Source organism: Heterocephalus glaber, unplaced genomic scaffold (assembly GCF_053883595.1).
Source record: "Heterocephalus glaber isolate CG9 unplaced genomic scaffold, H.glaber_assembly_v1.0 deba00000901, whole genome shotgun sequence".
Taxonomy (NCBI): Eukaryota; Metazoa; Chordata; class Mammalia; order Rodentia; family Bathyergidae; genus Heterocephalus; species Heterocephalus glaber.
The window spans coordinates 14,310,054-14,336,813 of NW_028258171.1; the positions used below are offsets into that span (position 1 = coordinate 14,310,054).

Here is a 26,760-nt window from a genome sequence, read left to right on the forward strand (position 1 = left end):
CCCATTTGCATGGGTTTTCTGGGATTGCCTGAAAACGTGGGACTATGGTGTTTTTTTTGAACCCTGGACTAAAGTCATGAATGGCTTATACTCAAGATTGGAATTCGACAATTTAAACTGGGTGTAGTGGCACACATCTGTAATCAACACTCAGAAGGTTGAGGCAGGAGGACTGCGAGTTTGAGGCCAGTCTGGGTTACACAGTGAGACTCAATGACCAAAACAAACACCAAACCATGAACAGGTAGATTTTATTATCTTTCGGTCTTCAGAAATTTTTATTAAATGTAAATGCACAAGTTCCAGTTGAGAAAATAACCAGAACTGGACAATACTAGTGGGAAAGTGTTAATTTTTTTTTTTTTGGCCATTCATACTGATCATTGTGAAGATAAAAATAATGGATGCTTCAGTAAAATTGAAGTTTCTGAAAAAATTAACCTGCTTTGGCAGTTAAAAATGAGAGGAAATAAAGGAAAAATAAACATGCCACCTTCTGAGAGTTATCATTGCGCTCATTGACACCATTTAGTACTGATAAGGAGCTAAACGTAAGAAATCTGAAAAGTTGGAAAGAAACAAAAGTCTCAGGAGGGTCACAGTGCCGTTTCTGAGAAATGCACCTTTGAGTAAGAAGCAACAATTTCCCTAGACTTACTGGCAGGGTTTGGATTTATGATGACAGCCTTGGAACCAGAAAATGCTTATACTCGTTTTCAAAAAACTCACAGGCAGTCAAATATTTTTAGAGTAAAAGTAGACAACAGAGAGCTGGGTGACGTCAAGGGAAGGTATGAGCAACACTGCTGGATAGTGTCTTCTAGAGGGGACAGAAGGTGACGAATCTACAGTCGGCCTCTGTATCTGTGGGGGCTGTGTGGAAGATACTGGAAAAAACAGTGCATCTGTACTGAACATGGCCAGATTATTTTGGATCACGATTCCCTATACAATACCATGTAACAGCTAGTTACACAGCACAGAGGTATTATCAGTAATCTAGAGATGATTTCAAACATACCAGTGATTGCAAAATGGCATGAGCATCATGATCCTGGAACCAATTCCTCACTAACACTGAGGTATGACCCTGGGTGTTTTTCATTCCTACCTCAAGAGCAGGCCAGATGTAACCTAAGGAATATTTCCCAACATATCCTGACAACTGCCGGGTGGGGAGGAAGCAAATTGCACTCGGTTAAGATATAAGTGAAAAACCATAAGGTGACAGACAATACTAAGCACGGACCCGCCCTGTCCCAACACAAAGGCAGAGGAAAGTTTATGCTAGCAATCTGCCAAGGGACTATTTTTGGGAACTCTCACATACACCCTACTAGCAAGAATTCTTCACCTGGTCTCTAAACAGTAAAGTAGTTAAAAATTTAAATTTCCATGAATTAACTTATGTTTGAATAGTTTTAGGAGTGACCCACTGTTATGAGTTGATAAGAGGTCAACATATAAACACCATGGAATGAAAGGAATAAACAACACTGCAATGCGTTTCCTCAAGTTTGCATGTATCATTAGAATGAAACGCTAATAAAATCTTTCCTGGGTACTGTTCTTTCTTGTCTTTCTTCTCAATCTTCCCACCTCTTTCTTTCTTGTTGTATTCAGTATTCTGAATCTTAAACATGAAAGGAAGTCTGTTCAGATCTGGTTGGGGTCCTTCACGATGACTTGGGAAAACAATGGAGACCAACTGGAGAACTCAAGCCCACAGACATCTGTCAACATTCTGTCACAAGCAAAGCATCTTATAATACAAGAGTCATGTGTTTACTCGTGGGATATGGGAGGAGTTGAGAGGCAGTCTCTACCCTTTAGGAATTCCCTATCAGGGGAGGCAGGTGATTTGGTACACAAAACACAGCTCCGACTCAGGATGTGGTGTAATTCCGACTGGCACTGGCTGACTGTGTAGGGGGAGTATAGTTCTATACTGTAGAACTACAGTGAAACTGAAGAATGGAAGGAGTAAGTGCAATCAGCATGTCTCTAAGAATACTCCAAATAAAATACTGTCTGATTAAGTTTGGAACTCACCTCAACCTGAGCAGACCAGACAGATGTGTAATGCATTTGGTTCTCAGAGGAACCTTGAAAATTTGGCATTTCCCACACTTACTTTCTGACATGGTATTGTTCCCATCTGCAGACCATGCTTTGGAAAATGTGTTCTGTTAATAGTCTTCCTTAGAGATGCTACTTCCCCCGTGTGTTGTCAGTCTGCAGCCTCTTGCTTTACCTTTTGTGACCTGTACTGCTACTTAAATGCTTCCATGAAGCTCGATGACCTTGAAAATCTCAACAACTCTGAAACTTCAGGGTTCTTAAAAATTATCACAAGCATTCCCTGAAGAGTGAAACAGGATGTATGTAACCCACGCTGTGACCATCGCAGTGCCAACATGAACTAAGTGGGAACTCTGCAACGGATTCATGTGTTAAAACTCGGCCGGTGCCAGATTCCTGACAGTGGCCCAGGCTCAGGGACTACAGCAGAATACGGACAAATGACAGAAACTTGAGAATATCCACAGAAGGCAATTCTCCCACACTGTTTAGTAAAATTCTAGTCTCTTTTTCCAGTATATAATTGCTACCTTCTCTTTTTAACTCTGCCTTGGCTTTTAACATTTCATGTTTCTTTTTCAGCCTCATCTCCATGACAATGTAGGATTATTCAGAAACAACTGAAGACTTTAGTTTTGTTTTCCATGTCTTATTCACAAAAATATTAGTCTCATTGATCAGAAAGAAATTGGATTACTGGTCTTCCTCTACCATAGATTTTACAGAAGGATCTCTTGGTTTGGTCTGAGTCCACTATAAGGGGCTCAGTACCATTCCTGGTGTGAACAGCAGTGCCAGCTGTGAGGCTGCACTGACGATCTTTCTGTGTAGGCTCTGGGGGATGCAAAGCTGGGACGTGGTGTGTTACATGCCATGCCCCAGACCACGACGCTGCAGAGCATCCGGCATGCAACAGACTGGTCCAAGTTTCATGTCTGAGGCCTCTCATGCAAAAGCTAATAGGTGCTGTTTACTAAAACAAGATTCCTAAGACTTGATTCACATACAAACGAGAGATTATTAGAAAATCCCCACTCTTAGTTTTCAATTGTCCTAAAATTAGTATGGAATTTATAAGCCAAATTACTTCTGAAAATAAACTTCTAAACAAGGAGCCTTAGAAAGGCTAATTTTAAAGGAAAAACAGAGCAAGATTTAATCTATTCTTATTCTCTTTTTCAATAACTCTTGGGACTTAACTGGATTAAAGTTAAACAGTCTGATTGTTACTCAAGAGAATCATAGCATGTACGCAGAATAGAGAACTTTAATAGTATCAAAAACAGAACTTTTTGGAACCAATTTAGTACTTGCTGGAATAAAGTTGCAAAATGTTATTTGGTAATTGACTTAGCTTCTAAATCAAGGCAGCATTACACATACTCTGTATATTACAAGTACATCCCATGATAACATGCAGACACGGAATTAAGAGTACTATAAAACCGAAATTACCCTTTGTGTCAATGAAATAATGACCTGGAAACAAAACACCTGTCCCATGGTCCAGAGCATCTAATTTGAAAAAGGGGTTTTGAATGTTGAATTCTAAGGATTCATATAAACTCCAAGTTGTGAAATGTGACTATTTCCTCAGTATGAAGAAGAGGATGAAGACGTATTCCTGTGCCTACGGGAAACTCTTAATTCAGTATTGAATGAAAATGTTTGATAGAATTTCAGTCTTTTAAGGTAAAATGGGCTCTTCACATTCCAGTGGTTACAAAGGAATCCCTTAAAACTCACAAATCTGAGGGCCATACCACCTACAGCAATGTATGCTCAAGAACTTTTAATGACAGTCATAGGACATGGGTTGAATTTTCCTGAGAACTAAATTAGACCTACAAAATAAACAGGCTATGAAAATGACCTGAGTTCATAGGAAATCTCTAAATTTGAGAGATTTCTTCAGCTTTGCTAAGATCAAAAGACTTTTATAGCAAGGGTTTCTTCGTGTGTTATGTACTTAGCATGGAACTTTGGGATTTTTAAAAACACTAAAAGTACTTTTTTGGGGTGCAAATTAAATGGAAGTCCAAAACAGTCAGCAGCACTGATGGTATGGAGTAGAACCTATAATCTTGCTCTGCAGCCAATTTCTATTATCTTATAAAGAAAGGTGAGATGTGTGACTAACCGACTCTACTTGTTTGTTAATCATTACTGAGGAGCTAAGATTAAGTAAAGACAGCACCTTGAGTGGGGCTGGTGGAAGCCACTTGGAGTGAGTGGCTGTGGTAGAGATGGCTATTATCCCTTCTCTAGGGAACTCCTCCTGTGTGTGCGAGACCCTGAGAATGGATATGGATCCTAACACGTTGGCTTCATGGTCATTTCAACTTATGTTACTGTTGGCAAACTACTATGAGGTTATATGTGAATTATGAGTCACTGAATAGCAAATAAAAAAATTCAGTGTGGCTTCAATTTCAACTTTTTAAATTTGCTATGCAACTGAATGCAAGGCACTTTATGTTTTGGTGCCTTAGTGTATTAATGTGGGACATGAAAAAGACATTTACTTACCTCAAGGAGCTACTACACAGACTACTGAATGTGCCCATCTGAAAGCACTGAGCTCCTCAGATGAAAAGCACTGTGGAGACAATTACAGCCGAGGAAACTGCCATGGCCTTATGTCCTGATTTATGTGTCTGTCTCTATGTTGTTTCCAACACTAAAATTTGTTAGTGGCATTCCATCCCTCCATATGTGTTAGCTATTTGGCACACAAATGTTTACACATTTGAAATAGTTGTCATAATCCCCATTCCAAAGATATTTACTAATTTTCTAATCAAGTTAATAAAATGTACCCCAAATGAAAGACTTTGTCAAGTGCAGAAAAATTTTAGGTTTCTCTGAGGTACGTAGTAAAGTTCTTTTAAAAAATTAAACTGGTGTTGTGTGAAACTACAAGTTTTAATGAAAAAAATAAGGTATGCCACAGTGTCTAGATATTCATCTGAAGAGTACAAAGATGGAGTTCTGAGAAAAAAGGGTTTCAACAGTATAGAAAATGAATGTGGTTCTTAAATTATGTTCAAAAGAGACATTAAGAAAGTGTAATGTTTCGTACATTGAAATAAAGCCATTAGTTAGACATAATAAATTATAAATACAGTAGTTCAAATTTTTTTTAGTTTTTCTAAACAAATTAAACTTAGAACATTTTCTATCTGTTATATTCTTCATAGGAATTGTGGAAGCTGTCACAGAAATCTAAAACAATGATACTGCTTTGTAAACTGCACATAGAATAGACTGGACTTTGAACATTTTAGATTTATAACATATTTTGGTTAATACATTAGCTTCAACTCATTAATGAACCTTTGTATCTTGAGAAATGACGCTGTGATTTGTGACTTTTCCATGGTTCACCCAAACCTCCTTCACTTGTAAGTCTTGCTTGATTCTTTGCAGGGGGTTCTCAGACTCATAATCAAAATGATGGAAACTATAAGTAATTTCTTTAGAATGGAGAAAATAAAGTGCTTTTAAATTCAACCATTTCTTGCCCTAAACAAAATGGGAACATACAGTACTTAGTCCTGAAATCTCCATTACCTTGACATATACATTTGAACAGAAAAAAATAGTTTTGGGCCATTAATGTCTTTCAAGAGTTCAGACTGGATCTAAACTGGGCTTTGCATCATTCTCCTCCTCGTGTTTGTACATGAAGGTTAACAGGAAGAGGGCGACATCCAAGGATGACCAATAAGCAGTATGCGATGTGACCGCTGACCAGTAGCGGCTCTCCACAAGACCTTCTCTGAGTTCAAAATCAATCCTGTGGTCCAATTCCACTAAAAAAAAAAAAAAAAAGAACTTACGTGAATAAAGATTACAATAAGATGTATTCAATAGACTTCTTACAGTTGAGGATAAAAATTTTGCTAATGGAAATGACTATCTAATTCCTTTCTTGTTTTGGTGGTGCTGGAGATTGACCCAGAGCCTTATGTATGCTAGATAAGTGCTCTACCACTGAGCTACTTAAAAGTGTGCTCTTTGTTCACAGTGCCAAAGGATGTCAAAGTTAAAAAAACTGGCAAAAATCAAGAAGGCTCAGGGAAAAGTTGGGTTTGCTTTATACTTGGAATCTGGCAGTCTTAAGAAGAAATCATAGGGCTCCAGGAAGCAATCTAATAATATAAATGCATATTTTAAACAAGTATTTGTGATAACACTATTTGGTAACTTGAAAATACTTATACAAATTGTTTTTCAATTATGCTTTTTATGACAAGAAATGTTTATGGGTTTAATGTTATTTATCTATACATTTTCAGGGAAGGTTTATACTTAAGATATAAATACCAATTAGGCTAAAACATACTTGCAAAATATGACAAGCTTTTTAAGAAGTCTTTAAAACTACAATTATTTTCATTTAATTAAAATAAGCTACTCCATAGGAGGTCAGAAACAGCTGAAATCCGCGTGGATCCATGAGGCAGGAACACCCTAATCTTTTGTCTTTTGGATTCACTGGGCGTGAATGCAGGCGCATTCTGCTGCGACAGATGGACAGGTGACAAGAGAGGAAACTAGAGGTCTTAAGCACAGCGGAGTTGAGTCAAGACGAAGCTGGTTACAAAGAGAAAAGAGGACCAAAACCAGAAAAGGTGGAAAACATGTTTCAAGACCTATAAAGACTTCCAAATTATACTTTCTAAGAACTCATGTCCAAAGGTCTGTGGAAGTCTTCCTAGTCCGAAGTTTTAAGTTGTAATCCTGTTTTAAAGTCTAAGGAAGATTCTTCCTGTCATAGCAAGTGTTATGTGACTCTACTTTATGTTCCTGAAACTCAATTCTTAATGTTGGTGCGGCCTTCAAATGCTGCCTTTCATAGACAATTGAATGTTAGTTATTGGCCTATTATTCACCCTTTTCATTATTTATATAGGGAATTTATTATTTTTATACTTTGCAGTACAGGGGATCAAATGCACAGCCTTGAGCATGCTAGGCATGCACCCTACCAATGAGTTATAGCCCCAGCCCTTTTCATTCTGAGACAGGGTGTACGGTAAGCTGCCCAGGCTGGCCTTGAAGTTTGCATCTTCCTGCCACAGACTCTGAGTAGCTGGGATTATAGGTGTGCCCCGACTCCTGCCTTTCCTGAACTTCAGGCAGTACCATTAACTAGACTGGCTAACTTGTACCTGAAGAGTCTGCCTGTCAGTGCAGTTGCCTCAAATCAGTGCTGGCTATGTGGGAAGATGGATGGAACTAGGTGGGCCCGTGTTTTATCTTCGCTCCCTTTTATGTTGGTCACAGAAGTTCTCAGTCAGGCTCTGCATGGCTGCACCATTCTGTATGGACTGTGATCTGCTCTCGGCTAGAGTGGGCTCACACGTACACGCAGCTACTTCAGCCCTGGTTTCTCATTAGGACCACACCTAGAATGGGTGGCACCATGCAGGCTGGTATCTTCTAGTTTTTCTAGCTGACTTAGGTCAGCGGGAAAGGAAAAAGTAAAATCCTCAGTATTATCCTTTCATTACAAAATTCTCCTGTGCCCAAGGTTTGTCAACAAGGAATGGTATTGAAAAACAACACATATGGATAGAAAGTATCTTTGTATTATAATGTGTACTAACTGCTCAAGTTTCTACTATTTAATGGAAGCATCTCAACTTCCCTGGAAATTTTCAAAAACATACCCATTCATAAAGGCTGTATTTGGCTGCATATAGTTTTATAATCTAGTTGTCATTTCTGTCAAAAATTTTCTCTCAAAACACAGTTATCCTGGAAGATATTCAAATTCTTTTTTTTTTTTTTTTTTTTAGATATTCAAATTCTTAACAGCTGACAAGAGAGAGGCTAGGTGAGCTAAGTTCTGAATACGGAGAATTACAGGAAATGGCCAGATTTGTTGGACCCTCCACAGTCCGGTTTAGGCCGCTTTTCCAATCATACGCAGAACTACCCTTCCACTCTGCTGAAGTTCTCGAGAAAATCGACCTCGCGCTTCTCTACACACCAGTGCTGCACCTCGTGGCTCTGCTTGCGTGGTTTGGTCTCTCCCTGCATGCCCGTTCCTACTTTTTCCATAAAGCCCTTTACCACTTTTCCAGGGGAAGCCACTTCTCATTCCTTGATACTGAGAGTCCTTTCCCCTGGAGCCCTGCTTATGGCTCAGCACACTGCACCATGTATGATTACCCAATGATCTGCCCTCCCTACTCGAACATCTGCTCTCTAGACACTCCTTTCATACTGGCACTTAATACCTTTTGGACAGTACTGAAATCTGTTTCACGCTGGCATCTTTTCTAGTACTACCATGGTAACTTGGCTTATGATAAATATTTAACAATTACTGAATGAGTGACAGCCATACTGGTTCTACCACCTGAGTCTGGTGTACATGTGATTAGTAGTCTAACTGTTTGGATAACTGTGATAAGGGCTACCTGACAACAGGAAAAACATATTAGTAGACTAATTTTGCTTCTTTCAAATAAAAATGCGAAAAGCAAAAATAAAATTACTTCTTTATGGAAGTGACTGGCAATCTATTACAGGACAAGGACTAGAGAGATGATTATATAAGATCATTTCTTGAGGGAAATTTACTGAGTTAGGTCAACACAAACTGTTGCTATGAAACAAAAAACAACAAAAAATGCTTGTTATATTAAAACATTGTTCTGGAACTTTGTAGCAAGTAATATTTTTTTGACAACCGAATAAACTTATGAAAATTAACAATCAAATAAACTGTAAAATACAATGTGGAGAAAATGTTCAAAGAAAATCCTGTAATACTTTTTTAAAATCACAGACAAAAATCAAATATTAAAAAGAAAAACAGGTGAGAAAAGAACGGCTCTGGAAAAATGAAGAGTAAGTAAAAAAATAATTTTAAAGTGTTAAGATTAGTCCTCAGTGATACATTTAAAGGACAGTGGAAATTAAAAAGGCTAAAAATGTTTCTTGAATCCAATAATAGTATTTTAAAAAGTGAATATACCCTATAAAGGACATTAAATATTTGTGCTGGAACTAGGTATCTGCTACGGCACAATTACAATCCTAATTAACACTACTAATACCTGAAATGACTAGAAATGATTAAATTCTCTGCATTAGGAAATACTTTTTTTTTTGGTACCGGGGATCGAACTAGGGTCCTTGTGCTTGTGAGGTAGGCAGTGGAACCACTGAGCTAAATGTCCGGCCCAAGAAATACTTTTGTATCTAAATATATTACATGAAAAGAACAGTAAGCCTCTTTGAAGCCTTTAGGACAATAAAGAAGAAAAAAACTGACCTAATGCATTTTCTCCTCTCTAAAAGGTTCCTTCTCTGTAGAAGTATACAGGAATATCGTATATTTTAGCACATTATGTGGCTAATCAATATTCAGGTTTCAGGAACACTATCATTTAAGATTAGAAAATATTAGGAAGAAAATACATATAAAACAGTCTGCATTGGCAACATCGAAGATGATCTCATGGAAGATTTGATCCAATTTTTCACTGAGCAGAACCCTAAGCAGATTGCTTCACAGTGCTCTGAATGCTATTCCTGACGCATACCATACCGAGGGCATTATCTTTATTCTGCATTACATTTTCCGGAAAGAGAAGTTGTGGGAGATAACAGAACGATTCTTGAAGTCTGAAATCTGTGAAAAAAAGAAACAAAAGAAAACACGAGATGCTGTAAAATGTGGCAGATGATTAAAAATGACCTTCACTGTTGCCAGTGACCAAAAGTTAGAATGGTATTTCCAAACAAGCTGATTAAGCCTACCATACATAAAGAAATACATCCCTAGGCTTTTGTGAAGAGTTATCTCAGGAAAAGTGTAAGAATAATTAACTCTGAAATACAGTCTGTTAACCCTAGACATTCTCCAAATTTATAGCTAGTTTAAGTTTTAACCTAGAGGCAAACCATGCTAGAAGAAACATCTTTCCTTTCATGAGATGTTACAAACACAGGGGCACAAGAAATGAAACTGTAAAATCCCTGAGAAAAAGCCTATGCTTTTCAAAACAAATGAAGAATACATTTCAGGTATATCAATTTGATGATGATAAGGTTTGTAGTGAAAACAATCTTCAGAGACAAAAGTCTTGACTGATCACAATTCAAATATGGGTGAAAGAAGAAAAGCAAATGTTTCAGAATATAGGTTAACCAGAAGGGCGGAGGTCAATGTGAGAAGGGGAAGGTGGGGGAGGGAGGAGGAGGAGGAGGAGAAGAGGAAGAGGAAGAGGAAGAGGAAGAGGAAGAGGAAGAGGAAGAGGAAGAAGAAGAAGAAGAAGAAGAAGAAGAAGAAGAAGAAGAAGAAGAAGAAGAAGAAGAAGAAGAAGAAGAAGAAGAAGAAGAAAAGGGCCCCAGGACCCTGTCATTTCATTACTACAACCAAGTTCCAAGGAGATTTCAGGAAGAAAAGTTTTCAGATTTGCAAGATAAAGCCAAGATAGCAATTATGATGCAAGCAACATGCTGAAGTCAGGACTACAAAGAACAGCAGATAATTGAAGCAAGTCAAAGAATTAGTAAGGCCAAATTTTGGGCACTGATTTAAAAAGCAGAATCCTACTGTGGCGGTTGTCCCATTTTAATAGTTACATCCATAACTAGAGATGAATATATGGAACTAAGACTCACGACTAGCTCAGATTTAGTTGATAAGAAATTCACTATAGAAGCAGAAAAGAATTGATAAGCAAGAATAACAGAATATGTGTTTTAAGCTAAGCACCTCTACTGTTCCTGAAGAAAGAGGTCCCACTATTATCATTTTAAGTAGTAAAAAACAAAAACTGAAACTAAAACTGTTTTCTTCTCTCAGATTCAATGCTTTAATTACTCTTTTTCTGGAGTTCCACTTCATTCTCCCTCCCCTGCTCCCCCCAGTACCAAGGCCTGAACCCAGGGAGTACTTGCTACACCCCAGCCCTGAGCTTGAGGCAGGGTCTTGCTAATCTGCCCAGGCTGGGCTGGAACCTGCAACTTTCAATCCTTCCTCAGCCTCCCAGAATGCTGGGATTACAGGTGTGCACCATGGTGCCTGGCCCACTTTCACCCTTGAGTTTATTAGCATCAGTGTCTCACATTACCAAAATTACAAAGAACTGTGACTTTTTCACTGCTATCTCACAAAATTCTTTGAAGTTTTTTCCTCATAAGTTAGAACTTCCTTTTGACATCTGCATGTCACAACACAATTTTATATTTTTACAATTACATTTTTTTTTTCTGGTACCAGGGATCGAACTCAGGACCTTGCACTTGGCGAGGCAGGCGGTGGAATCACTGAGCTAAATCCCCAGACCCCACCATTACATTTTTATTTATTTATTTATTTTTGGTACCGGTGATTGAACTCGGGTGCTTGCACTTGTGCAGCAGGCAGCAAAACCACTGAGCTAAACCCCTGGCCCCACCATTACATTTTTAATGTTAAGTAAAAATGGGAACTTAAGTCTGCAATAGTACAGAAACTCTTCCAGAAAAACTAAAATATGAGTTTTATACAAAGTCTAAGAGGAATTTTCTAGACAGTGTTCAAAAGATCACCATAGAATTTTTATTGCTCAATTTAAGATTTTTAAAAAATGCTGTTGGTCCAATTAGGGACGTCTAACTTTATTGACAATTCATCCTGGAGGGTTGACTGTGGAGGATATAGCCAGCTTCTGGAGCTATTACATCTGATCGTAGCTCTTAAGTGGTTTTTTGGTTTCATTTTGTTGTTCATCTGAGATTTATGAATGGCAATGGATACTGACCACTCACAGTTTAGAGTGGCAGACCCTGTAAGAGCATAATGCTACAAGGAACTGAAATGTTTAAAAATTTTTAGTGAAAGAAAGCAAAGTTTCCTTCTTGTTACACAAAGATAATACTTCCTCTCACGTGTCAATGGAAAAGTAGGACTGGTACTAGTTTTATTTTACTCAGTATTTAAAGTCCAAGCTCCAAGCGGAGACTCTTAGAGGTACATATATCCAAAGTGCATTAGTATCTCATAGCTATTCAAGATTTTAAACTTTGTAAATCCACGAGAAACAATTAAAGTTCTGTTCTAATGCAAAGTCCAACACAGCTCTATCACTCATTTCTGGAATCCTTCCTTTACACTAGGAGGCTGGGATAGGACTGGGAGCCATACAGGGATCTAGCAACACTTCTAAACATTGAGGGTCTTGTAATTAGGCTGGCTGAGAGGCGGTGGAATTAGCAGCAGGATGGCTTTGGTATAGAAAGTCTCAAGACCAGACAGCAGAGTTGAGGCAATTACATGAACTGTTAAGACTGAGATCATATTAATATTTACTAATAAAAATATAATTCATATAAACTGGGGTAACTGGGTGCAGTGCACATGCCTGTAATCCCAGCACTTCAAGAGGCTGAGGCAGGAAAATCACAAGTTTGAGACCAGCCCAGACAACTAAAGAGATTTAGTGAGACCCTGTCCCAAAATAAAAAATGAAAAAGGGCTGGGAATATAGCTCAGTGCAAAGGCCATGGTTTTAATCCCTTGAACTGCAAAGAAAAAGCCCCATAGGTACTTACCCCAAAGAGATTTGTTTTTGCTTGATATTTTAGACCCTTATGCCAGAAGGTCTTGATTATTAATAATCTATTATCAATCACCAGTGCAGAAACTGAAATTGCATTTATCTAGAAAGTATTCTTAAAAATGTAAGTAGAAGGAAAGTAATTTTTCTTTAAAAGCTAAGGTTTGTTTCAGATCTGAGAGCTGACTGGTAGTGTTAATGCCTTAAACTTTCCTACCCTCCTGAAGTTTCCAAAAGCCGACAGCATAGACTCTAGGAAAGAACCGTATGAACTAACATGCAGAGTCAAGAAAGCCCGAGCTGCTGTGTGGAAGAGTTTGTGTGGCCACTGTGGAGGTGGAAGGTGGAGCAGCTGGCTTCTTCTCATCTTCCACTGAATCTTTGCATGTCTCAGATGGCTGCGACGCAGATGAACGTCCAAATCTGGAGAACAGCATTCCTCCGAGCCCCTTTCCAATGGTCGCAGCCCCTGAGTGCCACAAAACAGGGGAGTCATTCTGTTGAGTCACACCACATACCAGGCTAAGAGCACCACCCATAATTACAGCCAACTGGCGGAGGGAGTAAGCCCTAGTCATGTTTTCCAGGGTAGGGACATAAGAAAGTTACAATTTATACTGCAGGCTTCTAAATTAAAATGGTGTGGAAAAGGAGAGTTGTATAAAATCTAGGCCTATAGCTTATAGGAATATACATGCAAAAGAAAATGTTCTATTGAAGTCATCATTGTCATAAAAATATTTGGCAAAATGAAAACCTTTAATAAAAGAACTGCACCACTGACGTGGACGTAGATATACTATTGACAGATACGCTTACTTCTGAACTAAAGTGGATGTGTCATAAAAAGCCACTAATAAAGTGTGGATGAAGAAACAGCAGTCTAGCAGCTAAAGCCTAGTTCTAGTGCCATCTTGTGGTACTTTATATTAAGGCAATTTGTAACAAGCAAGAACAAATTCAAGCGGCACAGAACTGAGCTCCAGTGAGACACCAAACACTGCTGATACTGGAGATCATTCAAAGAGAAACTAAGTATCTTTGTTGCCCTCAGGAAGTACACAGTTTGCAAGATATAGAACAGATCAGAGAACTGGCTGCTATGGACACTCAGCACACAAGGACACTTGTTCCACAGAGGGGGTGGGGCACTGAACACTACAGGATTTGCTCAAGATCTCCCAGAAAGTGCTAGGGTGAAAATTAAAATGTGGAACTTGACCCTCACAACAGTGCTTTCTTCTGGCCCACCCAGCTATTTAACATCCTAAAACCACAGGATCTGCTCTAACCCAAGAACTCAGGGCTTTTGCTCCTCAAATACATAGTCACATGGTACTTCATTCTAGGGCGTTAACTGTACAGAGTAATTTCAAGTCCCTCACATTTCATATCCAGACAAAAAAGGTTTATGTTCATAGATAAGGAACACTGAGGAGAAATTACCTAATATGCTGGCTTTGCCTATATTAGTAATAGATTCTCCGTAGTGACGGCGGGATAGGACTGGTGAGGTCACAGGGCTGGGTATCGCTGAGATGCCTTCATTCTCTGAAACTGAGGTAGGTTCTTTGGCTGGGTTGAGAAAGCTTGGCTTCATATGTTCATAAGGTAGAGGGTTTGAAGTATTGTACCAGTGGATCTGGACAGGTGAAATGTTGCTGTAGTGTTTCAATATCAATGGTTCTAATCTGTAAGCCTTGATGTAAAAAAAATTCAAAGAAATACAACATCAATCCACAATGCTTAGATTTCAGTGGAGTGGTTATTCTTCTTCTAATGCATACTAAGTAGACTTTAGAGAATTTAAAAAAATAGATATGTAGTTGAAACATGTATTTGTACTCATTTATTGTTAATAATATGTGGTTGGTCTAATTATATATCCTTAATGAGATTATTTAAAAAAAGGAGTTAGTCCAGGCCAATTGTGTCTATTAATTTATTTTTCAGAGAAACAGATTGATTTTTGTTATATTATGATCTCATTTACAGGTTTATGTCAACCTACCAAAGCTGCAGTAAAGTGTAACCTAGAACACAGAAAATAAGGTCAATTTTTAATATTTTAGAGTGTCTTATTAAACTCAACCTCCCTCCCTTCCTTCCTTTTTGATTTTTAAGACAATGTCTTATTATGTAGTCCAGGCTGACCTCAAACTCACAACTATCCTTCTACCTCAGCATCCTGAACGCTGGGATTATAGGCATGTGCCACTACACCTGGCCTAAACTCAAATTTCAAACAGATTAACACAGTAACAGCCAACAAAAGACCATCTGTCTCATGTGACGTAGGTATGATGGAGCAGAAAAGTTCATACTCTGCTGTAAGAGGAGGCACCTTTCTCCTTTACAGGATGTAAGAAAGAACAGGCAATGTTTGTGGTTTGTAAAAACCACAGTTCGGACAAAGTATTAAAAAATATTAGTGGAACTCAGAGGAGCTGGGGTGTAGCTCAGTAGAACACACGCTTAGCATGTGTGCGGCCCTGGGTTCCATCCCCAGCCCCCAACAATCAAACATACAAACCAAACCAAAGATGAGTTCATTCTCAAGTTGTGAATGGGTAAAATGAGTATGTATTAATGAAATGCTTACTGTCTAGCAAAGATTTTCACATACATTTTACTTACTCCCAATAACCCTATAAGATACAATATTATTTGCATCATGTAGATAAGATACACCTCAGAAGTGACTGGCCAAGACTGTATGGTGTGTGATATATATATATATATATATATATATATATATTTTTTTTTTTTTGGTACCAGGGATCAAACTTGGATCCTTCCGCTTGCAAGGCAGGCGGCGGAACCACTGAGCTAAATCCCTGGCCCCTGTATAGTGTATATTTGAGTCTAAGATTCCAGTTGTAATTCTAGTTGAAGTTCACTTCTAGTTTTTCTGTTGTAGTTGAAGTTTATTTCTTAAATATGACAGCTGTGAGTCTTTACCATATGGGAGAGTTTCTAAAACTTGAGTGCTCATGTTAAGATTATTTGGTATTAAAGATCTTTTAGAAAACTATGCAATTAAGCTAATTTTCTGAGAATAAATAGTATTTAAAATAGTTTTACTATTTATAGTTCACTTTGCGCTCAAAAGGATTAAAGGAAACTTGGGGGGGCTGTGCTGAGGATTAAACCTGGGGCCTCCCACATGCTGAGCATGCACCCTAACACTGAGCTACACCCCAGGTTGCATTTTTCTTCTCTAAATAAGCTTACTTGGTACTATACCATTTACCTACATGCAAGATCTTTGGAGAATTTACATCAAAAAACATTATTTACAACACAAATTTAATAGAGAATGGAAAAAAAATCCAATTATTTTACCTTTCAAGAAGACTACACAGTACTACCTTTTAATGTGCAATATATAATACCTGCATATTTTCAAGATGGTCAAACACATTTCAACATTATAGTATGCTTTACAAAAAAAAGTAAAGCAGGATTTTTAAGATTTATGGTTACTTGGTCTTTGGTATCACAACTGAATAAGATCTGAAATACAGAGGACTCCTGTCTATTGTATTAATTGTTCAGGATAATATTTTTAAATTGAGGTCTCACATTATAAGAACAAGAGATCATCTCTAAGGTCTTTTATTCCATGAACCTTGGATGAACTAAAACACAAATGTTTTAAGGATATAACATTTTGCAAGCAAATCAGATACATTTTTGTTGTTGTTGTTAATTCAATGGTACCTGGCAAGGTTTCTGTCAGATTTTTTTTTTAGGAACAATCTAATTCTGAGGGGAAAAAGTCTGCATTGCAACTCACCACTGGATCTGTAGGGTGAAAAATATTCAGTAAGCGGTTGCAAATCTCTCTAGGTAAAATATGGTCTTGACTTCCAGTGTTTCCTGGGCGGATGCCACGCAATGCCAAAAAGACTGCAAGTGGGGATCCCATACAGAAGAAATTTTCAACCTAAAATGACAAAGCCATCCTAAATTTAAAAAATGGTGGAGTGTTATTTACCAGAAATTCTGACATAATATGTTGTAGAGTAAAATACAAACAATTGTCTCTGAGGATATTTCTTTCTAATAAGCTTTATCCAAATGGCCACTGCATTATTTGTTAATTATATACCAATGACTGGTCATTCTAAATAATCTATTTCCAAGAGGAATTTCATTATTTAAGTGAAAAGGGAAGGAAGGAGATTTTATCATGCAGTAATTAAAGATCTCCCGACCACTACTTTGTGTCACTTTGCTAGGTGTGGTGATGGAGAGGCAGATCAGACCAACAAGGCAGGGCTTTTGCACCCTGAGTTCATCATGCTGTGTGGGAGATGGGAGAGAATAAGTGCACGACAGAGGGGGCAGCATCTGGAGTGGCCAGGAAAAGCAGAACAGGATTTCCACAGCTGAGGCTGGGACGCTGGGCTGGGAAGAATGACCCACAGACTGACAGAGCCACAGCAGCTAAGGCAGGAGCCAGAAAGCGCCCGGTTTATTTTTGAGAAAAGAAATAAATATCACTAAAAAACTGTGTGTGGGGAAAATGTAGCCTGGGATGACAATACTCAAGATCTCTGTTTCGCTAAGGAAGCTGGATGAGGAAGTTAAATGTGGTGGTAGTGTGTTCATGAATTAGAAAACTAAGAGACTGTTAGTTTTGAGAAAAGTTAGAACGTATGGAAAGAGGTGAGGTAAGAGATAACTTCAACTAGGGCAGGAGCAGCAGTTTCAAAAGTGGAAATGTGACAGACAGGACAGTGGGATCCACATGACTGAATGGAGAAGGCAGAGGAGGAACGGGTGAGAGATCAGACTTAGGTCTGGCTGACTGCAAGGACAGTGGTTCCATTAACCGTAAGTCCTGTTTTCTGCTCACAGGAAGTGTGAGGTTATCTATAACATGTAATATGTAGCTGAAATTTTAGGGCAAGAGGTACAGAACTACGTACGTCACTATCCGACTCTATGAATCACCACCAGAGAAGCGTGTTTGCCTGGGAAGTGCGGAGTTAGAGGAGGGCTGCATATGGAATCGGAAAGAAGAGACCCAGGATAAAGTGGTTATCATGGAAGCCAAGGGAAGACGGGATCAAGGAAAAAGGAGTAGGCAACAGCACTTGCATGTACACACAACACAACACCTTCTCCTCCTAAACCCATCCCACCTCTCCCACGGCTTTCTCTCTTTTCTTTCCTTTTCTTTTTTAAAAAACATGGTCCTAGGGATTGAATCCAGGCCCTCACGCATGCTAGGCAAGTGTTATCACTTAGCTACTTATCCAGCCACTTGAAGATTCTTTTTGAGACAAGGTCTCAACTAGGTTGCCTCAAACTTGTAATTCTCTTGTCTCAGCTCTGGGATGGCTGGGATTACAAGTATGTGCCACTCCATCCAGCTCCTCTGTCCCACTTAGACCCCCGCTTCACCCATCCCTCAGTCCTAACACACAGTAAGTCTCTCTAACACACTAACATTTCACCTCATCACCAGTCTCGGGCTATACTGTGGCAGTGCTCCTGCCTCCCCTTTCATATACCTCTAATCCTTCTCCACAAAGACTCTAGACTGACTTTTTCTTTGCAAAATTAAAAAATATGTATGAATGAATACCTACTTTGAAATGATACTGTTAGGTTAAAGGTTTGAGAAAAAATTTTTTAATGATTAGGTGATTTCAACATACTTGTAGGCTGAGGAAAATTAACTTGTATAAATAAAAATTAAACATAAATAAAAGAAAAAGCATTTTACTTTTTTGTGGTGCTAGGGATTGAACCCAGGGCTTCATGCATGCTAGGCAAATGGTCTACCATTGAGCTCATTCCCAGCCCAAAGAAAAGGCATTTTAAAAAAGGACATACACAATAATACCAATATTTGAAAGGAATCAGGTAATTTCTTCTATAAATTGAAAGAAGGTCCAAAAAGATACAAAAAATAGATGGAGAAAGCAATGTAAATTCTTTCTGCTTGAAACACGGCATTCATCCACACATGCACACACACACTCTGCCTAGCAAATCACTTAGGCATTGGTCAGGCATTTCCTAAATGTCTGCTAAATTATCATAGCCACAGAATAAACAACTTTTCTTTTGCTTATGACAAAAATGTAGTTTGAGAGACAAACACACTAAAGGGTTATTCTCTCAGATAAAGGTAATGACTGCTTTAGTGATATTTACAGCCATCAAAGAATTTTAAAAGACATTTAATCTAACCACCTTGTTCAGAGAGGAGTAAATAGATGAACTCAGACTTGTTAAATGATTTGGCCAGAGCTACATAACTAGTTAGGGGCAAAGCCTCATGACCAGAATAAAAGTTTCTCATTCTCCACAAGGATGCTTGCCAATATTCTTCTTTTCAAAAGTTCAAAAAAAAACAAAACAAAAAACAAAACAAAACCAAACCTGGGCCCGGGATTTAGCTCAGTGGTTCCGTTGCCTGCTGCGCAAGCACGAGAACCTGAATTCGATCCCGGTACCAAAAAAAATAAATAAATAAAAGTTCAATCGTCGGGCTGGGGATTTAGCTCAGTGGTTTTGCCACCTGTGGCACAGGCGCAAGGACCTGAGTTCGATCTTCGGTACAAAAAAAAAAAAACAAACTTCAATCGTCAATTGTGACAGAATATCAATTTCTGAAAGTAAATCCAACTCCTGGCTATTGACATGGAAAGACTTCTGTTCCCTTTGAACCCTGAGTCCTAAATGTGATTTTACAATTCATTAGACATTCCTGCCGGTCCCAGCACCCGGAAGGAAGCTCCCCGCCTCCATCCCAGGCTCCTAGGGCAGAGAAGCTCAGCTGGTCCCAGCACCCAGAAGGAAGCTCCCCGCCTCCATCCCAGGCTCCTGGGGCAGAGAAGCTCAGCTGGTCCCAGCACCCAGAAGGAAGCTCCCCGCCTCCATCCCAGGCTCCTGGGGCAGAGAAGCTCAGCCAGTCCCAGCATCCAGAAGGAAGCTCCCCCACTGCTATCCCAGGCTCCTAGGGCAGAGAAGGTGAGCTGGTCCCAGCACCTGGAAGGAAGCTCCCGGCCTCCATCCCAGGCTCCTAGGGCAGAGAAGCTCAGCCAGTCCCAGCACCTGGAAGGAAGCTCCCCTGCTGCCATCCCAGGCTCCTAGGGCACAGAAGGTGAGCGTGTGGTCACCAGAAACCCCCCCCCCCCACCGTGGAAATGAGAAAACACATAAACAAGTCTCAAAAACAGAATTTCAGATCGCCTACAACAACCCCAAAGGGAAATGAGATGGAACAATCTGATACTCAACCACCTGGACTCTCTGAACTGGCAACAAAAGAGGATCTGGGAAAAATGAAATCAGAAATAATTACTCAGATAACAGCAAAGATTGTGTTCCTGGTGCAAGACATGATTCATACATCTAGAGAGGACACAGATTAAAAAAATAGAGGATATGAGGAACATGATGGAATCCCAACACAGGAAACAAATGGAATCCATAAAACAGATACAAACAGATTTCCAAGAGATTAAAAACTCTATCGAAAGTCTGCGCAGCAGAATGAACCAATGTGAGGACAGAATTTCACATATAGAAGATAAGATTGCAATTAGTGAGGAGGAAAAGAAAAACTGCTTTAAAATTGTAAGGGAACTCGAGAAATCAATCCAGCAGCTGCTAGACGATGCAAAGAAGAATAACATAAGACTGATTGGAGTCAATGAAGAAAGAGGATACAGATGACATTAAAAAACTATTCACAGAAGTGATGGCAGAAAACTTCCCAAGCAGGGGAAAAGAACTTGACATACAGATAAGTGAGGCATATAGGACTCCAGCTAGCCTTAATCAAAAAAAATCTACACATGGGCATATAATAGTTAGGATTCCAGAAATCCAACAGAAGAACAAAATTCTACAGGCAGTGAGAGAAAAGAAACAAATCACATACAAAGGAAAGCCCATCAGAATCACAGCAGACTTCTCAATGCAAACCCTCAAGGCAAGAAGAGCTTGGAGTGATGTATTTCAAGCCCTAAAGGAAAACAGCCTCCAACCCAGATTGATGTACCCTGCAAAACTATCTTTCAAAATGGATGGAGAAATAAGATACTTTCATGATAAAGGGCACCTTACGAACTTCATGAATACCAAACCGGCACTCCAAAAAATTTTAGACAATACCCTAGGAAAAGACAATGAGGATCACAACCCCAGGAAACCTAGCAGAATGAATCCATTGGGTGTGACAAATTAAACGCAAAGGGGGAGACTCCAACAAAAAGAAAAAGTCATGACAAGGCTTTTAAAACTTTTAACTTCATCTCCCTAATGAGTGTATAATTCAATCTTATTATTGTACTGATTAGTATTTTTCTGATTCTAGAGTTGCACACCATTCCTTGTGCTATACTGGCTATTTATCATCTGCTTATGTCTACATTTTAATCGGGTTATCTATTAATGAGCTCTAAGAATCCTTTATATATTCTGCTCATAGGTTTTATGCATTGTAAATATGGTCTGTTTAAGGACTACTTTTCATTTTAATGATGTCATTTAAAGTTCTAAATATTGATGGAATCCCATTTATCAATTTTTCTCTTTTATACATCATGCTTTTTGTATCCTAGGTAGTTCTTGCCTACCCTGAATTCATAAATATTTTCCCTTATAATTTCTTCTTAAAGTTTTATACTTTCAGGCTTTCTTATTTAGGTTCATAGATCCCTTCAAGTTATTTTCATGTATGGAAAAAAAGGGTCGAGGTTAATTTTTTATATACGGATACCAGGTGTTCTAGTGCCATTTGCTGAAAACACTATCTCTTCCTCGGCTCTTCAGTTGAGTTTATATTCTATAAAATGCTAATGTTTAATAATCTTTCACAACTCAGTGGACCATATATGTGTAGTTCTATTTCTAGATTGTTTTATTCCAATGATCTATATGTCTTTCCTTACACCAACACTGCCTTGATTACTGTAGCTTTAGAAGAAGTCTTAAAATTAGGTACTGAATGTCTTCCAACACTGTTTTTTTTTTTTAAACTTTTCTAGGTCCTTTGTACTCCTACATACCTTTTAAATTTCAATATCCAATTCTTTATTTATAGCAAGTATACACAGACCTGAATTTTTATATATAGCTTGTGTTTTCTAAACCTGCTAAATTCAAGTACAAGTTCTAGGGGCTCCTAGAGATTTCTTAGTATTTTCTCTGTAGATGATCATTTCATCTACATATAAAAATTTTGCTTCTGCCATGCCAATCCTATCCTAGTTGTGTCATTTTATTGCCAGACTATTTTGGTGGGGCCTAGGTTTCAGTTTAATGGAGAGATAAAGAGTAAGCATATCTGCCCTTGTCCCCCTCCTTAAGAAGAAAGCATTGTATCTTCTCCATTCATATAAGGCATTCTCGTTGGAAGTATGGAGTACATATCTTTAATCTGTTGAGAAGGTTCTGTTCTACTTCTAGTCTCCTGATAGCTTTTACCATGAACAGCTGTAGAATTTAGTCCAATACTTTTTCTCCAACTAGTGACAGGATCATATGGCTTTTTCCTTTCCTCTGTTTCAATGATGACTTTTGGGGGTGGATCTTCCAATGCTGAACCAACACTGCCATCCCTGTAACAAAACCACTTTCTACATACTGCCAGATCTGACTTCCAATAGTTTGTTTTGTTAAACAAATTTCTATCTACGTTCATACTTTTTTCTTCTATTATCTTTACGCAGTTTTAGGATTAGCACAATGTTGAGTTCCTAAAATGAGGGGAGAAGTGTTCCTTTTTTCTGCTTTAAATGTTTGATATAATTTATCAGTTAAAATGTTTATGAGCCTGCTGTTGTCATATAGGTAGGTTTTCAAGCTAGGAATATACTTTCTTTAATAGGTGCTGTTCAAATTTTATATTTCCTCCAGAGTTAGTTTCATTCATTTGTCTTCCAAGGTACTTCTTAGAAGTTGTCATATTTATTTCAAAAAAGATTTTTGTAATATGCTTTCTATAACCTTTTAAATTCTGTTAAATCTGTGGTAATGTCTCCTAGATCTTAATGTTGTAATTTAAAAAATGTATAACTGGTACTGTGTAACAGGAAGAAAAGGTCTAAAAGAGCAGGGGAATTGGGAGGGGTAGGGGAAGGGAAAAAAGCTAAAGGAAAAAATATGAGAAGAGGAAAAAAAAATGGAAACAAGGTCTTTGCAAATAGGGAAGGGTGGAGGGGGTGAAGGGAGGGCAAGAGAAGGGGAAAAAAAATAAGAACCAAGAGACTCATGTAATGGTACAAGATCCCAATGATGAATGCAACTGTATTTTATACCGAAAATGTACCTATAAACTTAATGGGGAAAAAAAATAAATAAAAGATTTATACTCAATTCATTAGACATTCCTTTTTAAATTATAGATTTACTTTTTCCTCTAATAGAATAATAATTTTAAAAACCCATCTTAGGGCTGGGATTTAGCTCAGTGGTTCTGCCACCTGCCTCGCAAGCAGAAGGACCTGAGTTTGATCCCTGGTACCAAAAACCCCCCCCCCAAAAACCAAAACAAAAACCAACAACAACCCATCTTAGACTATGTATAACTGTATCAAAGATGTATAATTATAGTGCTTAATTTCTAGTCATATAGTATTGAATTCTGACAATCTAATATACTCAACTCTCTGGTAAAAAACCCAGAACATAAAGTAGAAGAGTTCGCTTTTTCTACCAGATTAATTCTATACATTTAGCACTGATTAGATGTAATAGTAATGGTGGAGATGAAACTCAAATTCTAGGCCGGTATAACTCCATGATCTACTCTACAGTTTTTAAATACAAGGTGTCAGTAACAATCTTGTAAATCACAGGGTCAATAAAAAAATTGTTTAAAATTGTCTTATGAATCATTCCACATCTGAACCTGTAGGTTAATGTCATGTGATTTGAGAAACCTATTTCAGGAGAGGTAATACAGAGCACTAGACACGAGCACATATTAACAGGAAATGCATTAGAAAATTTAAGATTGTCTTCCGTCCACTACTGCAAACAAGTAATCTGGGATTCCGCTACAGGGGGTGCCCTTTCAACAGTCTATAGGCAGTGTCACAGCTCTCTGCCACCTTGTGTCTCCCCCAAACGTCACTTTCAACAGGTGATTCTGATGCTCAGAAACTCCGAAAGCTTCCTGCTTGTAATTCCAGCCAAACTGGCCCTGTCAGCCTGTCTTGGGTTTGTCTCATACATTTTCAGGGCTGAAACACAGCTTTCTATCCTGAAATCACTGCTGATTTACTTCCACTATTATTTTCTCACCTCTGGTCAACTAAGGTTTGTTAATTCTAAATAGTAAACATTTCCCAAATTTGTCTCTACTTTTCTTCTCACTCCTTTAGATTATTTGGTGTTTCCTGAGGTACTATGAAGTTACCTTCATACCTTTATTTTTTTAATTTTAATTTTTTTTTTTGAGACTTCAAGCTGGCCTCAAACTTATGGTGATCCTCCTGCCTTAGCCTCCTGAGTGCCAGGATTGCAGTGCTACCATGTCCAGCAAACCTTTGTTTATACTGTTCCCTTTATGCAGAATAATACTCTACATTCTTTTGCTTTGCACAATTTAATCTATTGAGATCATATACTGATGTCCTTGCTTGTAAATTTTCCAGGGAAAATGAAAACCTTCCTCTCCCATGCACGTATCATCATGTATGCTGCAAACGGCACCAAGAATACTATGTTTTGTATTGAGGGCTGGCTACTGTCTTCTCCGTTTTCTTTTCTTTTGCAGAACCCAGGAAACAACAGTGTCCAACACACAGTATATATTCAATAACTATTCACAATCAAACTTGCATTTGTGCCATAAACATTTAACTGCTTAAATAACGAAAAATTGATCACTGTTCCTTACCTTAAATTTTAAGGCAGGGGTTTGTGTTATGGATGATGCCTTCAACCCATGCAGCCGCTCTTCTATTTCCCTCAGCCTAGGAAGTGGTATGAGGTTATTTACAATCACATTATAAATCAGCATTATATTAATCCACAGTTTATTACAAAAGCGATGATAACCCAGTACCAATGGCTTACATTAATAAATGGACTTGCGGTACTACACAAAGTCCACAACAACTTACAAAGCAGTGAGTAAAAATACTTCTCCCAAGACCTCTGTTGACAGCCTCTCAGTGCTGAGGACAGAACCACAGCCTTCCACGTGGTAGGCAAGTGCCTTCTTGCTCAGACGGACCCCCAGCCCAGCTTTTAAAGTAAGCATTGGCATGCACAAACCTAAACGTTTAAAAAACCACATCAAATGGTTAATACTGACTCGTCCATTCTCTTCTGTTTTAAAATGTGCTTTTCTTTCCCACTTCTAATAATAAATCTTAGAGATATTTTCATTTTACTGCCTTCTGACCTACTGCAATTTTTCTGTTACTGTTCATCATACGACAAGCCAGTTTACTCCTTCTTCACCAATGAACATGTGCATTATTTCACTTTTTCCTTATTACAAGGTTCAGAATCTACTTATATTTTTTTTGGTTTTTTGCGGTACCAGGGATTGAACTCAGGATCTTGCCCTTGCGAGGCAGGCATGGTGCCACTGAGCTAAATCCCCAGCCCATGAATCTTATATTTAACAAATGATGGAACTAAGTTTTTTTCCCCAAAAACGTTACTAGTTTATTTTCTAAGCTTTTTTTTAAAAAAACAAAGTTTTACTGGATTTACACATCTAAAATGCCACACATGACATTTTCTTTCATAACTATCAATTATTTTGTTATTATAATATTTGAGTCTAGCCTATGATATTAATGAGATCCTGAATGAAACCCTTAGACAACTTTTCTAAGAGTAACAAAACCGAGACTTTGAGTAGAAGCTTCCATCAGTTAGCTCAGTTATTTTTATATAATGCCGAACTATCAAGATGAGTGATTTTTTTTCACTATTTTATCAGAACTGCCCTTGCATTAGTAAGAGGACAAAGAAGGTGTATGCAACTATAGATGAAGACGGAAATGTAGCAAAGAGCTAACACAGCATATCAAGGAGGCCACAAGTGATGAAGTAATTACAAAATCTGTCTATAATTTACAGCATATATAATTACGTTTTTATACGTAACATATATAAAAAATTCATTTGTCAAGAAAAACAAAAAGTTTTAAAAGATGAGTGGTGCATGCCTGCACTCCTAGCCATTTGGGAGGCTGAGACAGGAGAATCACTCGATGACAGCCTGGGCAGTAAAGTGAGATCCTATCTTTAAACGTTTAGAGATCCCCTTCTAAAGGTCAGTAAGATGAACACAAACTGGCAAACATTTTCAATAACGGTTCTATGCAGTGATTCTGCTTGTAGTACGTTTTAGATTTCACTCCTAACAAGCAGTGAGGAAAGACAGAGGAAAAAAAAGAAAATAACAAAACTATTTCATGTTACAGGAAAATGAATGTGATTAGCATGAAAATTAACAAATAGTCTCTAGCTTGGTTAGGCATGCTGTTAGCAATCTTTTTATCCCCAACAAGGTACTGGTTTTTGCAATCATGAACATCTTAAAGCCTTCTCCTAAGAGGTCTGGAAACTCCTCAGAGACATCCGGGCTCCTTCCGGGATGAGGCCATCTCACCGTCGTTTCGTGATGTACAGCTCGTCCAGAAGGTGCCGCTCTTCATAGCTCATCCACCGTTCATCCGGTAGCTCTTCTTCCTTCTGCAGCAGATGCTCATACAGTCGCACTGGGTTCCAGCCAGTCATTATGTCATAAGTGATTACACATCCCAAGGAATGGGACACTATTGAGACTTTACCCCCTTTTTCTTCGAAGTCTGGATTCCGAGAACAGAAAAGGGAATATAATCGATTCAGCTCTTGCTGAAGGCCTTTAACTAGCTGTTTGAAATAAGAAAATATTATATTAGAGTTATCACTGAGAGCTATCAATTTTACTTCTCAAGTCAAATGTATGAAAAAAACATAAACATTACAGACATATATAGGATTATAATGAATGAATGACATATATAGGATTATAATCCACATCTTCACTACAGGATACATAGGCAGATATTACCCACACAGTTCCTTTCATGCCCTTGAATCAACCACGAGTCACCAGTTCTACAGGTTA

At 38.3% G+C, this 26,760-nt stretch overlaps 1 protein-coding gene across 5 annotated transcripts in view; it reads right to left on the reverse strand.

Moving 5' to 3' along the window:
• Positions 1-3,331: 3,331 nt before the first annotated feature.
• Ddhd1 (DDHD domain containing 1) overlaps positions 3,332-26,760 on the reverse strand; it is an 88,404-nt gene continuing 64,975 nt past the window's right edge. For 2 of the 5 annotated variants that reach the window (XM_004835518.3, XM_087207984.1), the window contains 7 exons: positions 26,260-26,522; positions 24,526-24,601; positions 16,450-16,599; positions 14,097-14,349; positions 12,928-13,119; positions 9,653-9,736; positions 3,332-5,897 (listed from right to left, as the gene is read on the reverse strand). In XM_004835518.3, the coding sequence (XP_004835575.2) occupies positions 5,716-5,897; positions 9,653-9,736; positions 12,928-13,119; positions 14,097-14,349; positions 16,450-16,599; positions 24,526-24,601; positions 26,260-26,522 (1,200 nt within the window). In that variant the 3' untranslated portion in view covers positions 3,332-5,715. Of the gene's footprint in view, positions 5,898-9,652; positions 9,737-12,867; positions 13,120-14,096; positions 14,350-16,449; positions 16,600-24,525; positions 24,602-26,259; positions 26,523-26,760 lie in introns of all 5 variants that reach the window. The other 3 variants (XM_004835520.3, XM_004835519.3, XR_015450046.1) reach the window with 2 other exon arrangements.